Source organism: Staurois parvus, unplaced genomic scaffold (assembly GCF_062004578.1).
Source record: "Staurois parvus isolate SC_StPar_1 unplaced genomic scaffold, SC_StPar_1.0 ptg000172l, whole genome shotgun sequence".
Classification (NCBI taxonomy): Eukaryota; Metazoa; Chordata; class Amphibia; order Anura; family Ranidae; genus Staurois; species Staurois parvus.
In genome coordinates, this window is record NW_028317968.1 from 13,604,114 (window position 1) to 13,618,325 (window position 14,212).

The following is a 14,212-nucleotide window of genomic DNA, read 5'->3' on the forward strand; positions in this document are numbered from 1 at the left end:
TAATCTGCCAGCACCCTTTGACAAAATGGAACACACCAGCAGTGTGAGGAGACCTGAAAGTGGCACATGGCAGAGTGTGGCGATGGAGACAGCAGCAATGGGAGGCCGTACAGGGACCCATGAGAGACTCTGGACCTGGCAGCAGCATGAGGAGGCGGTACAGGGGCCCATGGCAGATTACAGGCCTGGCAGCAGCAATGGGAGGCCCGTAATCTGCCAGCACCCTATGACAAAATGGAACCCACCAGCAGTGTGAGGAGACCTGAAAGTGGCACATGTTTGGGGCATGATTCATGGCGGATTTAGTCAGTTGTGTCAGGAACTGGTGGTTTGAAATCCAGACTAATCCACGCCTGATTCATTTTCACAAACGTGAGTCTCTCCACACTTTGGGTGGACAGTCGTGTCCTCCGCGGAGTTACAATACCTCCTGCCGCACTAAACACGCGCTCCGATGCCACGCTACTGGCCGGGCATGACAGCCTTTCAAGGGCAAATTCAGCTAGTTGGGGCCAAAGGTCAAGTTTCGTTGCCCAGTAGTCAAGGGGATTGTCTACCTCGGTTGGCAGGGTGCTGTCCAAGTAGGCCCAAGCCTGTTGTTTGAGGTCCTGCTCCAGGTCCACCTGATGCTGCTGCTGCTGCGGCTGGTTAGTAGTTTCCTCACTGCGCTGGTGAAGAAAGCTACTCATCATCGACTGCAGACTGAGGCAGCCGCTGCTGGTGGAGCTGCCACTGCTCCTACCACCCCACCCCTCCCCTGCTGCCATGGCAGCGGAACGCGAGCACACAGGGCCCACAGTGTCTGAGGATAGACGTTGGCGCAGAAAGGCAGAGACCAACTGACTACATGGGTGGTTTTTATAGTACGTTATTTTGGCCTCCCTCTCAGCAGGTGTGAAAAAGGCCACCATTTTTGAACGGTAGCGAGGGTCCAACAAGGTGGACAGCCAAAAGTCATCCCTCTGTCTGATGGTTATTATTCGGCTGTCGCTACGCAAGCAACCGAGCATGCTATGGGCCATTTGTGCCAAGGAATGCGAGGGACTCCCTGCCTCCATCTCCACAGCATACTGCCACGGTGCGTCTGGGTCCTCTGTCTCCTCCTCCTCCTCCTCTACCAGATGCTCCTGCTCCTCCACTCCTGTCCGCTGAGTGGAAAAACCACCCATTTCACTCAATAATTCCTGAGCACCAATGTCCTCCTCTACCTCCTCCTCTTCTTCCTGTCCTGCCCCCACAGGGGTCATGTGGCGTTGAGATCTGTGCGCCACGTCTACCGCACCCTGACCAGCCATTGTTAACAGCATTTGTTCCAGGATGTGCAACAGAGGAATGACGTCGTTCATCCCATAGTCCTGCCGACTCACGAATAGCGTGGCCTCCTCAAAGGGCCTGAGCAAGCGGCAGGTGTCACGCATGAGCTGCCAATGGCTGACATCGAAGTTACACAGGGGAGTACCTTTATCCGCTTGTAACATCAGGAAATCGGTGATGGCCTTTCGCTGTTCGTAAAGGCGGTCTAACATGTGTAGGGTTGAATTCCACCTTGTTGCAACGTCGCAGATCAGGCGATGCTGTGGAATTCCGTTCTGCCGCTGCAGCTCAAGGAGGGTGTGCTTTGCGGTGTAGGAATGGCTGAAATGCATGCAAAGTTTACGTGACATTTTAAGGATGTCTTGCAGTGGGATGGTGGATTTTAGGAACTGCTTGACAACCAGATTGAACACGTGAGCCATGCATGGCGCATGGCACAACCTTCCTTGACGCAGAGCAGACACCATGTTCTTTCCGTTGTCGGTCAACATGGTTCCGATTTTCAGTTTGCGCGGAGACAGCCATCTGTCGATTTCTCTGTTCATTACACTCAGAAGTTCCTCCCCTGTGTGACTACGTTCGCCAAGGCATACCAGGTGCAGCACAGCGTGACACCGTTGCGCCCTGCACATGTGATATGCCGGTCGGGTAATGGGACTTGGCACGGGAGTGGCGGCTGAGGACACGGCGGAAGAAGAGGTGGTAGAGGCGGACATCTTTTGTGGACCAAGGACGTGCAAACGTGGAGGCAAAAGCGGCGTGACCTGTCCAAGTTGCTGGTGCGGCTGTGCCGGCACCACGTTCACCCAGTGGGCTGTAAATGACATGTACTGTCCCTGACCGTAGTTACAGCTCCACACGTCGGCGCTGCCGTGCACTTTGGCAGAGACCGACATGCTCAAAGACTGGCCCACCATCTCTTCTACATGTGAATGCAGGGCTGGCACTGCCCTTTTGGCGAAGAAATGACGACTTGGCACTCTCCACCGCGGCGCGGCACAAGCCATCATTTCTCGGAAAGGTGCTGAGTCCACCACTTGGAAAGGGAGGGACTGCAGCACCAGCAACTTGGACAGGAGGACGTTCAGCTTTTGCACCGTCGGGTGCGTGCTCGCAAACTGTTGTCTCTTGGAAACGGATTCCAAGAAAGACTGCTGACGGAATCCGTGAAGAGGAGTAGCAGGAGAAGGAGCATCTGAACGAGCGGAAGATGCCAACGAGCGACAACTCCCCTCAGCAGAGGTGTTGGAGCCTTGACTGGCTGATAGAGGGCGATTGACGTCGGGTGACGGAGCAAGTAACGGAGCGGGTGATGGAGCGGGGGCTGGGGCGGGCAGAACCGCCGTATTTTTATCACGGTTTTCCCAGGCCACCAAATGGCGACGCTGCATATGCTGACGCAACGCTGTAGTCCCAACATGGGCCCCCTGGCCACGCTTGACTTTCTGGCCACATAGTCGACATACGGCTACGTTTACTTCCTCGGGCAGCTTGACAAAAAATTGCCACACCGCCGAGTAGGAAACTTTGCCCCCGCTACTCCTCACTGGCTGACTGCTACTTCCTCCGTGCACACCGGCACCACTACTGGCCGTGGTGGTAGGCTGCAGTGGAGCTAGTGCTATACTCCGTGGCCGTTTGCCTCCACTGACACTGCTGCGACCCTGCTGCCTCCTGGGGAACCCACCGACTGTTTTGCTCGCTGCCAAGCTGGCACCCTCTTCTCCTGATGATGCGGAAGCAATAGCCTGATGACGACGAGGCTGCCAAGTGCGATCAGCCTCATCATCATCAATTAGGGTCTCCGCCTCACTACTAGCCCCCTCAGCTGCATGTGGGTCAGGAGACAGACCTGTCTCTAGACCGGCTACCGAGCCACTCTCCTCGCCAGTACTTCTTCGCCTGGCTGCTGAAGAGGCGGATGTCTCCCCCCGTTCCTGACCGCCCTCTGTTAGCTCTTCCTCACTGTACAGTGGGGCTGAGCCCACAGCATGCGATACTTCGCTTGGTGAGGGAACACCAAAGGACAGGGGCAGATAGAGGACACGTGATTTCAGTGGGCTTGCTCCCGGGCCATGCCAACTAACGGTTGTGTCTGACGTACCCACCGACCGTTGGCTGTAGGTGTCAGAGGTGACCTGGGAAGAGGAAGACGACCGAGCCAACCAATCGATGACGGCAGGGTTGTCGGTGGAGACACGACCGCTGGATGACACCGAGAGCACTGGCCTCTGGCTGTGACTAGTGCTGCCTCGACCCCTTCCTCTGCTGCCACGTCTGCTCGCTCCTAAAACATTGCCTCCTCTGCCACTCCGCTGCATGTTGTCTGACATACTCTTTAATTCAACGATTCTGTGTCCCTGAGTAACAATTCTGTGTCTGTCCCTGAGTAACAATTCTGTGTCCCTGAGTAACAATTCTGTGTCCCTCAGTAACAATTCTGTGTCCCTCAGTAACAATTCTGTGTCCCTCAGTAACAATTCTGTGTCCCTCAGTAACAATTCTGTGTCTGTCCCTCAGTAACAATTCTGTGTCCCTGAGTAACAATTCTGTGTCCCTGAGTAACAATTCTGTGTCCCTCAGTAACAATTCTGTGTCCCTCAGTAACAATTCTGTGTCTGTCCCTGAGTAACAATTCTGTGTCTGTCCCTGAGTAACAATTCTGTGTCCCTCAGTAACAATTCTGTGTCCCTCAGTAACAATTCTGTGTCTGTCCCTGAGTAACAATTCTGTGTCCCTCAGTAACAATTCTGTGTCCCTCAGTAACAATTCTGTGTCCCTCAGTAACAATTCTGTGTCCCTCAGTAACAATTCTGTGTCTGTCCCTGAGTAACAATTCTGTGTCCCTGAGTAACAATTCTGTGTCCCTGAGTAACAATTCTGTGTCCCTGAGTAACCATTCTGTGTCTGTCCCTGAGTAACAATTCTGTGTCTGTCCCTGAGTAACAATTCTGTGTCCCTGAGTAACAATTCTGTGTCCCTCAGTAACAATTCTGTGTCCCTCAGTAACAATTCTGTGTCCCTCAGTAACAATTCTGTGTCTGTCCCTGAGTAACAATTCTGTGTCCCTGAGTAACAATTCTGTGTCCCTGAGTAACAATTCTGTGTCCCTCAGTAACAATTCTGTGTCCCGCAGTAACAATTCTGTGTCTGTCCCTCAGTAACAATTCTGTGTCCCTGAGTAACAATTCTGTGTCTTTCCCTGAGTAACAATTCTGTGTCTGTCCCTGAGTAACAATTCTGTGTCTGTCCCTGAGTAACAATTCTGTGTCTGTCCCTGAGTAACAATTCTGTGTCCCTCAGTAACAATTCTGTGTCCCTCAGTAACAATTCTGTGTCTGTCCCTGAGTAACAATTCTGTGTCTTTCCCTGAGTAACAATTCTGTGTCCCTCAGTAACAATTCTGTGTCCCTCAGTAACAATTCTGTGTCTGTCCCTGAGTAACAATTCTGTGTCCCTGAGTAACAATTCTGTGTCCCTCAGTAACAATTCTGTGTCCCTCAGTAACAATTCTGTGTCCCTCAGTAACAATTCTGTGTCCCTCAGTAACAATTCTGTGTCTGTCCCTGAGTAACAATTCTGTGTCTGTCCCTGAGTAACAATTCTGTGTCTGTCCCTGAGTAACAATTCTGTGTCTGTCCCTGAGTAACTATTCTGTGTCTGTCCCTGAGTAACAATTCTGTGTCCCTCAGTAACAATTATGTGTCCCTCAGTAACAATTCTGTGTCCCTCAGTAACAATTCTGTGTCTGTCCCTGAGTAACAATTCTGTGTCTGTCCCTGAGTAACAATTCTGTGTCCCTGAGTAACAATTCTGTGTCCCTGAGTAACAATTCTGTGTCTGTCCCTGAGTAACAATTCTGTGTCTGTCCCTGAGTAACAATTCTGTGTCCCTCAGTAACAATTCTGTGTCCCTCAGTAACAATTCTGTGTCTGTCCCTGAGTAACAATTCTGTGTCCCTAAGTAACGGTTCTGTGGCCCTAAGTAACGGTTCTGTGGCCCTAAGTAACGGTTCTGTGTCCCTAAGTAACGATTCTGTGTCCCTAAGTAACGGTTCTGTGTCCCTAAGTAACGATTCTGTGGCCCTAACTCTCTCCCTCAATACAGACAGGTCTGCCTCTCTTGAATGACTGGAGGCAAATGGAGAATTCTAAAATGGCCGCAATTTATAGCTCGACCATTACACAGTGCTGGCTGGCTGGCTGCTGATTGGCTAATGCGATCACATGTCATGAATGAATGCATTATGGGTCAGCGCCCCTTGTCTGTGCGCCTTCCCAGAGATCCCCGCTCCGTCGCCGCACATGTCGCCGCCATTTTAGGAAAAATTTCGATTCGCGCATCCGAAGTCTGCTAATTTTCGGATTCGTCGCAAATCGAAATTTTCCTAATATTCAAAACGAATTCCACTTCGCCTACTTCGATTCGCTCATCTCTAGTTATTATGCGCAAGATTCGGACATCCAGCAGCAGTCAAAGCAGCTCTGTTCTGCACTTTCATTCAACAAGGCAGCAAGGAATTTGAACAGTAAGGCAAGATAGCTTTGTACAGCAAGTCCATAGCTTAAAACAATCAAAACATCTGCACCAACTAAACTCATGTCAGTTGCTTACTATCAGGTTATCCCCTAATGGGTTTCCAAAATCAAACACGAAGCCTTTATACCATGGCAGTATGCTCTTGCAGCAGAGAGAGAGGAAGAAAAAGAGCCCTGAGCATCAGCTAGCATATATAAAGGTCTGTGCTCGTCTCAGACTAAAAATGAGGTCTTATTAAAAGGTGAGATATGGACCTGGGAATGGAGGCTTTATCTCACCTAAAGCTCTACAAAGCCTCTGAGTTCCAGGACTTATAGACCTTATTACGATTCTGACACAAAAAAGTTGGGATGACAGATGCTACTAATAGGTTGTTACTTATATCTTTAACAAGGTTAACCTTCCCATCTCCCCCAAATAAATATTACAATTTTTTAAATATATTGTATATAGTGTATGTAAATCCTAAAAAAGAACTCATTTTTTTTTTTAGCAAAAGACAACAGGCTGACACCACCCAGCACAAAACAGGAGATGAGTGCATTTCTGGAACATCAATGGGTTATTTTATGTACTTGCAAGGGATAAAAGAAGAGGAGATGTGCATATATTGCAGTGACATTCCACATGCAGTATGTGTTTTTTCTATTTTGCCCTTACATACACTTTAACCATGTATGAGTATTTATTAAACAATGGAAGATGTAACAGTGGCAGAATTCCTGAAAGAATATATAGGTTACTGCCTCTGTCTTCTAAACACAAAGAACATTCTGATACAGTCAGGTTACATTTTCTGTAATGGTAGTATTGTGGGTTTTTAAACATACTGTTTGTAAGCACAATTATTAAAAAAAGAACACATTCTATGATAAATAATGAGATCGTTTTATGATACATTCTATTATAATCAGCTACAGCTTATGAGAAGCATGTATTAAAAAATAGCCTTATTATACAGTTTTTGCAACCAACCACTGAGGAAGAAGGGTGACTTAAGATAACCATATGATGTTACTTACTAGGAACTGCAGTCTTTGCCTTTCTGTTTCCGGAGTAAACTCTTGCGACATCGGAATGGTTTTCCCCTGTTGGATGATAATGGCTCTGAAATTGCATAAAATGTCGAAGTCAAACAAGTAAAGCTTTCATCTGAAAAGGACTGATAAAGCAATAGTAAAACAACAGCCACATAGTTATTCCTGAAAACGCAGCATATGGTGTGTGTTCGGAACATGAATGCACCCATGAATGAAACTGCATGATACAACTGCTTCATAAAAACAATATTCAAGATTTATCTAGATAAAACAGATGTATTTCATTTTCTGATATTTTTTTATGGCCTTGCTTCTGAGTGTAAAAGCCCTGACATGCAGGCAGCAGGTGCGTTTTAATAAACCCAACATGTGGATATATCTAAGAATGTAAATTTAAAGTGTAACTGAAGGCAAAACATTTTTTTAGGTATAATTAGAACACTAGATCAGATTTTTCTTGCTGTCTGTGCCCCCAGGATATTTGCCCTCTCTTTTTTTTGTCCTGGTGACTATTATAATTGACAGCGAAAGTAAAAGAAAATCCAAATTTTAAGTGATCACCGGAACAAGAACAGAGGAGAAATCTAATGGGAACACTAGTTCTGGTGACTACCAGGAATTTCCCTCAATTTGGAGGAATTTCCTCTCACTTTCTGTTGTGGCTATGGGGCAGGAAGTGAAGATAAATCTCAATAGGGAAAAAAAGAAACCACAAAATACAAAAAAAAAAGTGTTAACAGTTATAAACAAAAGTTAAAGTTTTAACAAAAGGTTTGTATGCAGTTCTACTTTAAAGTTCAATGGAACACAGAAGAAGGAAAAGCACTATGTAACCTAGATCCTTTGTGCTAGAACTCATGAAAGGTTTTTGAGCCTGAGTCCAGTACAACAAGTTTATATAACTGGCACAGGCTGCTGGAAGAACGAGTGTACAGGCTGCAGAGACAATTACGTTGTATGCAACCAGAATCACTTCCACTACATAGCTGGAAGCCAGGAAAAAACAAACTATATGCTGCTATAGCTGCCAGGTTTGTGTGTACATACTGGAGTTGCTGCAAGTACAAGCGATATGTTTGCTGCAGTGCAGCAATATTGGTAGCAGCAAAACCATAGGTCCCAACTGTCCCTGATTTCGAGGGACTGTCCTTCATCTGGAACAAAGTCTCCCTCTTTCCTCCTTATTTGTCCCTCACTTTGGTCTGAACTACTGTATATAGTTGTATATAAAATGCACTAGTTATCTATCAAAAAATGTTTCCCATTGCGAAACCTTTCATCTAATTTCTAAATTGCTGCATTTGGAAATTCCAAAAGCCAATATAAAGGAATTGTAGTGGCAAAAAAGCACTTGTGGTTTTTTTTTTTGCAATTCTCCTTTAACTAGGGTGTGTGTGTGTCAGGGGTGTGTCCTATGCCTACATACTTTTGCTAATAGGTGTCCCTTATTCCTATCTCAGAAGGGGAAGTTGGGAGGTATGAGCAAAAGGATTAAAGCCACTAGCACAATAAAGCTCTAAACCCAGAAATGGTTAGCACAGCAACAGCACTGCAGTCAGGTGGGGAATAAATGTCTACAGAAAGTTGTGTATAAAGTATATAAACATCTTATTTTCTTTATCATCTATTGTAGAACACAAGAATTTAGGAATCCTACACAGTCAAAATATCCAAAAGAAATCCAACTGAGAAGTGGGCAACAGCCAATGAAATGAATCAGTGTCTGAATAAAAGGCTAGATAAAGTAAAGTCAAAACCAAATATCACAGGGAGGGCACCAAGGATCAACGTGCTGTTTTAGATCAGGACAGATAATCACAACTAAGGGAAAACTCCTAGCTGAGGAGACGGGCCTCAACTAGAGAGGGTTTCTATTTTTCTTGGGAGAGTGCATGTGTCAGGGCTCCCGGGCAGAGGCACATCAGGCTGGACTCCGGGCAGAGGCACATCGGGCTGGACTCCGGGCAGAGGCACATCGGGCTGGACTCCGGGCAGAGGCACATCGGGCTGGACTCCGGGCAGAGGCACTCCGGGCAGCGGCACACCGGGCAGAGGCACTCCGGGCAGAGGCACATCGGGCTGGACTCCGGGCAGAGGCACATCGGGCTGGACTCCGGGCAGAGGCACATCGGGCTGGACTCCGGGCAGAGGCACATCGGGCTGGACTCCGGGCAGAGGCACATCGGGCTGGACTCCGGGCAGAGGCACATCGGGCTGGACTCCGGGCAGAGGCACATCGGGCTGGACTCCGGGCAGAGGCACATCGGGCTGGACTCCGGGCAGAGGCACATCGGGCTGGACTCCGGGCAGAGGCACATCGGATTACCAGGCGAAGCAGCAGGCAGCGGGCCACCGGGCGGAGCAGCAGGCACCGGGCCCCCAGGCGGAGCAGCAGGCACCGGGCCCCCAGGTGGAGCAGCAGGCACTGGGCCCCCAGGTGGGGCGACGGGCACCGGGCCCCCCGGCGGGGCGACAGGCATCGGGCCCCCAAGAGGAGCGGCGGGCGCCGGGCCCCCAGGAGGGGCGACAGGCATCGGGCCCCCAGGCGGGGCGACAGGCATCGGGCCCCCAGGTGGAGCGGCGGGCGCCGGGCCCCCAGGAGGGGCGACAGGCATCGGGCCCCCAAGCGGAGCGGCGGGCACCGGGCCCCCAGGAGGGGCGACAGGCATCGGGCCCCCAGGCGGGGCGACAGGCATCGAGCCCCCAGGTGGGGCGACAGGCATCGGGCCCCCAGGCGGGGCGTCAGGCATCGGGCCCCCCGGCGGGGCGACAGGCATCGGGCCCCCAGGCGGAGCGGCGGGCGCCGGACCCCCAGGCGGAGCGACAGGTCTCGGGCCCCCAGGCGGAGCGGCGGGCGCCGGACCCCCAGGCGGAGCGACAGGTCTCGGGCCCCCAGGCGGAGCGGCGGGCGCCGGACCCCCAGGCGGAGCGACAGGTTTCGGGCCCCCAGGCGGAGCGGCGGGTGCCGGACCCCCAGGCGGAGCGACAGGTCTCAGGCCCCCAGGCGGAGCGGCGGGTGCCGGACCCCCAGGCGGAGCGACAGGTCTCAGGCCCCCAGGCGGAGCGACAGGTCTCAGGCCCCCAGGCGGAGCGACAGGTCTCAGGCCTCCAGGCGGAGCGACAGGTCTCAGGCCCCCAGGCGGAGCGACAGGTCTCAGGCCCCCAGGCGGAGCGGCGGGCGCCGGACCCCCAGGCGGAGCGGCGGGCGCCGGACCCCCAGGCGGAGCGACAGGTCTCAGGCCCCCAGGCGGAGCGGCGGGCACCGAGTCACCAGGCACGACAGTGGGCTCCGAGTCAACTGGCAAGACTGCGGGCACCGAGTCAACTGGCAAGACTGCGGGCACCGAGTCCTCTGGCAAGACTGCGGGCACCGAGTCCTCTGGCAAGACTGCGGGCACCGAGTCCTCTGGCGGAACAGCGGGCATCGAGTCAACTAGCGGAACAGCGGGCACCGAGTCGTCTGGCAAGACTGCGGGCACCGAGTCGTCTGGCAAGACTGCGGGCACCGAGTCGTCTGGCAAGACTGCGGGCACCGAGTCAACTGGCGGAACAGCGGGCACCGAGTCGTCTGGCACGACTGCGGGCACCGAGTCGTCTGGCAAGACTGCGGCACCGAGTCGTCTGGCAAGACTGCGGGCACCGAGTCGTCTGGCGGAACAGCGGGCATCGAGTCAACTGGCGGAACAGCGGGCACCGAGTCGTCTGGCAAGACTGCGGGCACCGAGTCGTCTGGCAAGACTGCGGGCACCGAGTCGTCTGGCAAGACTGCGGGCACCGAGTCGTCTGGCAAGACTGGGGGCACCGAGTCAACTGGCGGAACAGCGGGCACCGAGTCGTCTGGCAAGACTGCGGGCACCGAGTCGTCTGGCAAGACTGCGGGCACCGAGTCGTCTGGCAAGTCTGCGGGCACCGAGTCGTCTGGCAAGACTGCGGGCACCGAGTCGTCTGGCGGAACAGCGGCATCGAGTCAACTGGCGGAACAGCGGGCACCGAGTCGTCTGGCAAGACTGCGGGCACCGAGTCGTCTGGCAAGACTGCGGGCACCGAGTCGTCTGGCGGAACAGCGGGCATCGAGTCAACTGGCGGAACAGTGGGCACCGAGTCGTCTGGCAAGACTGCGGGCACCGAGTCGTCTGGCAAGACTGCGGGCACCGAGTCGTCTGGCGGAACAGCGGGCACCGAGTCAACTGGCGGAACAGCGGGCACCGAGTCGTCTGGCAAGACTGCGGGCACCGAATCACCAGGCACGACAGTGGACTCTGACTCAATTGGCACGACAGCGGGCACCGGGTCATCAGGTACCGGATTGTCTGGCTCGACAGCGGGCATCGGGTCACCAGGTATGACAGCGGGCACTGGGTCACCAGGCATCAGGTCATTTGGCTTGCCAGCGGGCACCGCGTCATCTGGCAAGGCAGTGGACACCGGGTCACCAGGCATTGGATCGTCTGGCTCGACAGCGGGCATCGGGTCACCAGGTATGACAGCGGGCACTGGGTCACCAGGCATCAGGTCATTTAGCTCGCCAGCGGGCACCGCGTCATCTGGCAAGGCAGTGGGCACCGAGTCACCAGGCACGACAGCGGGCTCTGAGTCAACTGGCATGACAGCGGGCACCGGGTCATCAGGTACCGGATTGTCTGGCTCGACAGCGGGCATCGGGTCACCAGGCCTAATAGGATCGTCAGGCTGGATCAGTTCATCATGCTGGGTAGAGGCATCAGGCTGAATGCAGGCATCCGGCTGAGTAAAGGCATCAGGCTGAGTAGAGGCATCAGGCTGAGTAGAGGCATCAGGCTGAGTAGAGGCTTCAGGCTGAGTAGAGGCTTCAGGCTGAGTAGAGGCTTCAGGCTGAACCACGGAAGGCAGGTTCACCGGTTTGGATACTGGCAGGATGGTATTGGTTGGAAAGAATTTTCGCTTTTTTCTGGTTTTAACTACTGGAGCACTGCAAGTAAACGCAGGTCTGCAAACGAATGGAGCAGCTGGAGACAGAGAAGAGCTGGAGGATGGAACAGGAGAGGGAGCAGTTGCTACAGAGGGCTTTTTTACAGGGTTAAAGGCAGGATAGGTGCAGCGAGTGGGAACAGGGTACTGACATGCGGTAGATAGCAGGGCAGGAGGAGCTGTTGGGAATGCAGGAATAGAGCTTTGAGGAAATAGATTAGAAGCAGGACTGGGTTTTTGTAAGCTGACTGAGGCTGGGTGCAACAAATCTGTCCATGTCTGCAGTATGGGTTGAACAAAGCTGAGCTTACACAAAGCCTGTCTGACTAAAGACTGCACTGCGTTTATACAATCTCTTAGTATCTGTGGTGAACATGCAGCATAATGCTCCAAGAAGCAATCCACATCATCCTCTAATAACCATACCAGGGACTCTACCTGGTCGGCACTAAATGGCGGCAAAAATTCATCCCTGCATTCAGGGGTACCAGATGAAACCAACTCCGCACAAATCTGAATCAATGGCTGCACCTCAGAGAATTCTGTGCCCTGATCTACTAGAACATGAGCGAGCCATATACATTCTAGTAGTTGATCCCGGGGATACTCCTTCAGAGTTTGATAAGCATACTCTCTGTCATCAAACACTAGCAGATATAAATACACAACCTCATCAAGATCCATCCTTCCCATCAACAAGCCAAGATGGCTTCCCTGTGCAGCCACTTCTGGTCAGGATTGGCCTTGGTGTAATGTCAGGGCTCCCGGGTTTGACCAGAGGTGTGTGACTGACGCAGGGAAACGCAGACTTCAGATATGTTATAAACAATGTAATTTATTAACACTAACAATACAAACATAAACGCAGTGCAATACTAAAACATAACACAGTGCAAACAACCCAAACCAACCACCCACAGATAACAGTACATACAATGCAAGCGTCGTCAGGCAGGCCGGGTCAATTTCAATCGGGCAGGTAGGTACAGGGGGAGCAAGCGGAGAATGGTCGGGGTCACAAGCCAGGTTCAGCAGGTAGCGGGCAGCGTGGTACAGAGGGTCAGGGAGAGGAGAATGGTCAGACAAGCAAGGGATCAGGAGCAGGAGAATGGTCAGACAAGCCAGGGATCAGAGCAGGGTCAGCAGAGAATCAGACAGGAACAGGAAACAGGGCCCAGGAGAAACACAACACCAAGGCAGAGTCTGCACGTCTGAATGTCCCTTAAATACACCAGTATAATTAGTTCCAGGTGTTTGACTGGCTGCAAGGTTGAGTCTCTGATTGCTGGGAGCACCCGCTGGCCAGCCCTGGTACTGCAGCTCATAAGGCAGGCGAGGCCCACTATTGCTGGCCAGTCCATTCCTGACAGCATGCGATCAGCACAGGGCCAATCAGTACTGTTAAGACAGAGGTCAGGGGTTCTGCATCCTCCTAGACCAAAATGAAAACTCCTCCTACAAGTTTAACTAGGGCTGGCTGATAGAAGTGACACTGATAGAAGTCACAATACTGCTTTAAATGCTGAACTGTAATTTTGTAAAATAAGACTAGAAAATTTACACAGTGGAGGGAGCAAAAACTATATTTATGTAAAGTTCAGCTCCACCCTTACCTTCAGTCTTGCACAGTTGTGCAAGCTCCTCTCCTGTACTTAAATTGCTTACTCTGCTTTCAACTAGGGTGTACAATTTAATTGTTTATACTTTAGAATGGTTTAGCAGACTTAATGTACCCTGGGTATAACATAAACTAACATTTTTAAATTCTTTGTGCAAGCCTTACCACCTTAATAGATCCGGCCCATTATATTTTTATCATTTTTCTTTTGGCAAAACTATCTTTTTTTGTGCCAATATCCTGCACTTTGCATTGATGTTCTTGTGACATACAATGCATTACTGATATGAACAAAATGGATAGCCCTGCCTTCATTCAGCCTTTCCCTTTTTAAATAAATCATAAATCATACCTGCTGTCCCCAGCATTGGCTACATACAGTTTGTCCAGCAAACAGATAGCAACAAGTGCACAGCATCCTCCATCTATACTATTTGAGGTTCTCTCTCTTTCAATATGTTCATCCTGTAAAACAAAGACAAACAGAAAACTTATTAAAGACAGGACGTTTGTGGAATTGTAAACTCTTAGCCTGGATTCACCGCATTCCTGTGCAAATCACATGCGATTTGTGTGAGGCGCGATTGGAGCCATATATTTTGTATGGCTCTAATCGCACCTCACCCGCACCAAAAAGGTGCACTAGAATCAAATCGCATGGGTATTCACACCTATGCGATTCGATTCTGCACAACGTTTTGTGGACCGCTTCGAGGTGTTGTTAACTTAACATACCCATCTGCAGCTGTTCCCA

At 51.4% G+C, this 14,212-nt stretch overlaps 1 protein-coding gene across 1 annotated transcript in view; it reads right to left on the bottom strand.

The window, feature by feature from the left end:
* Nucleotides 1–14,212, bottom strand: part of LOC149462676 (protein phosphatase 1H-like) — a 99,679-nt gene that overhangs the window by 28,213 nt on the left and 57,254 nt on the right. Inside the window, exons 5-6 of the mRNA XM_089676729.1 lie at nt 13,811–13,923; nt 6,876–6,960 (exon numbers count right to left, since the gene is read on the bottom strand). Coding sequence (XP_089532855.1) covers nt 6,876–6,960; nt 13,811–13,923 — 198 coding nt within the window. The remainder of the gene's footprint in view (nt 1–6,875; nt 6,961–13,810; nt 13,924–14,212) is intronic.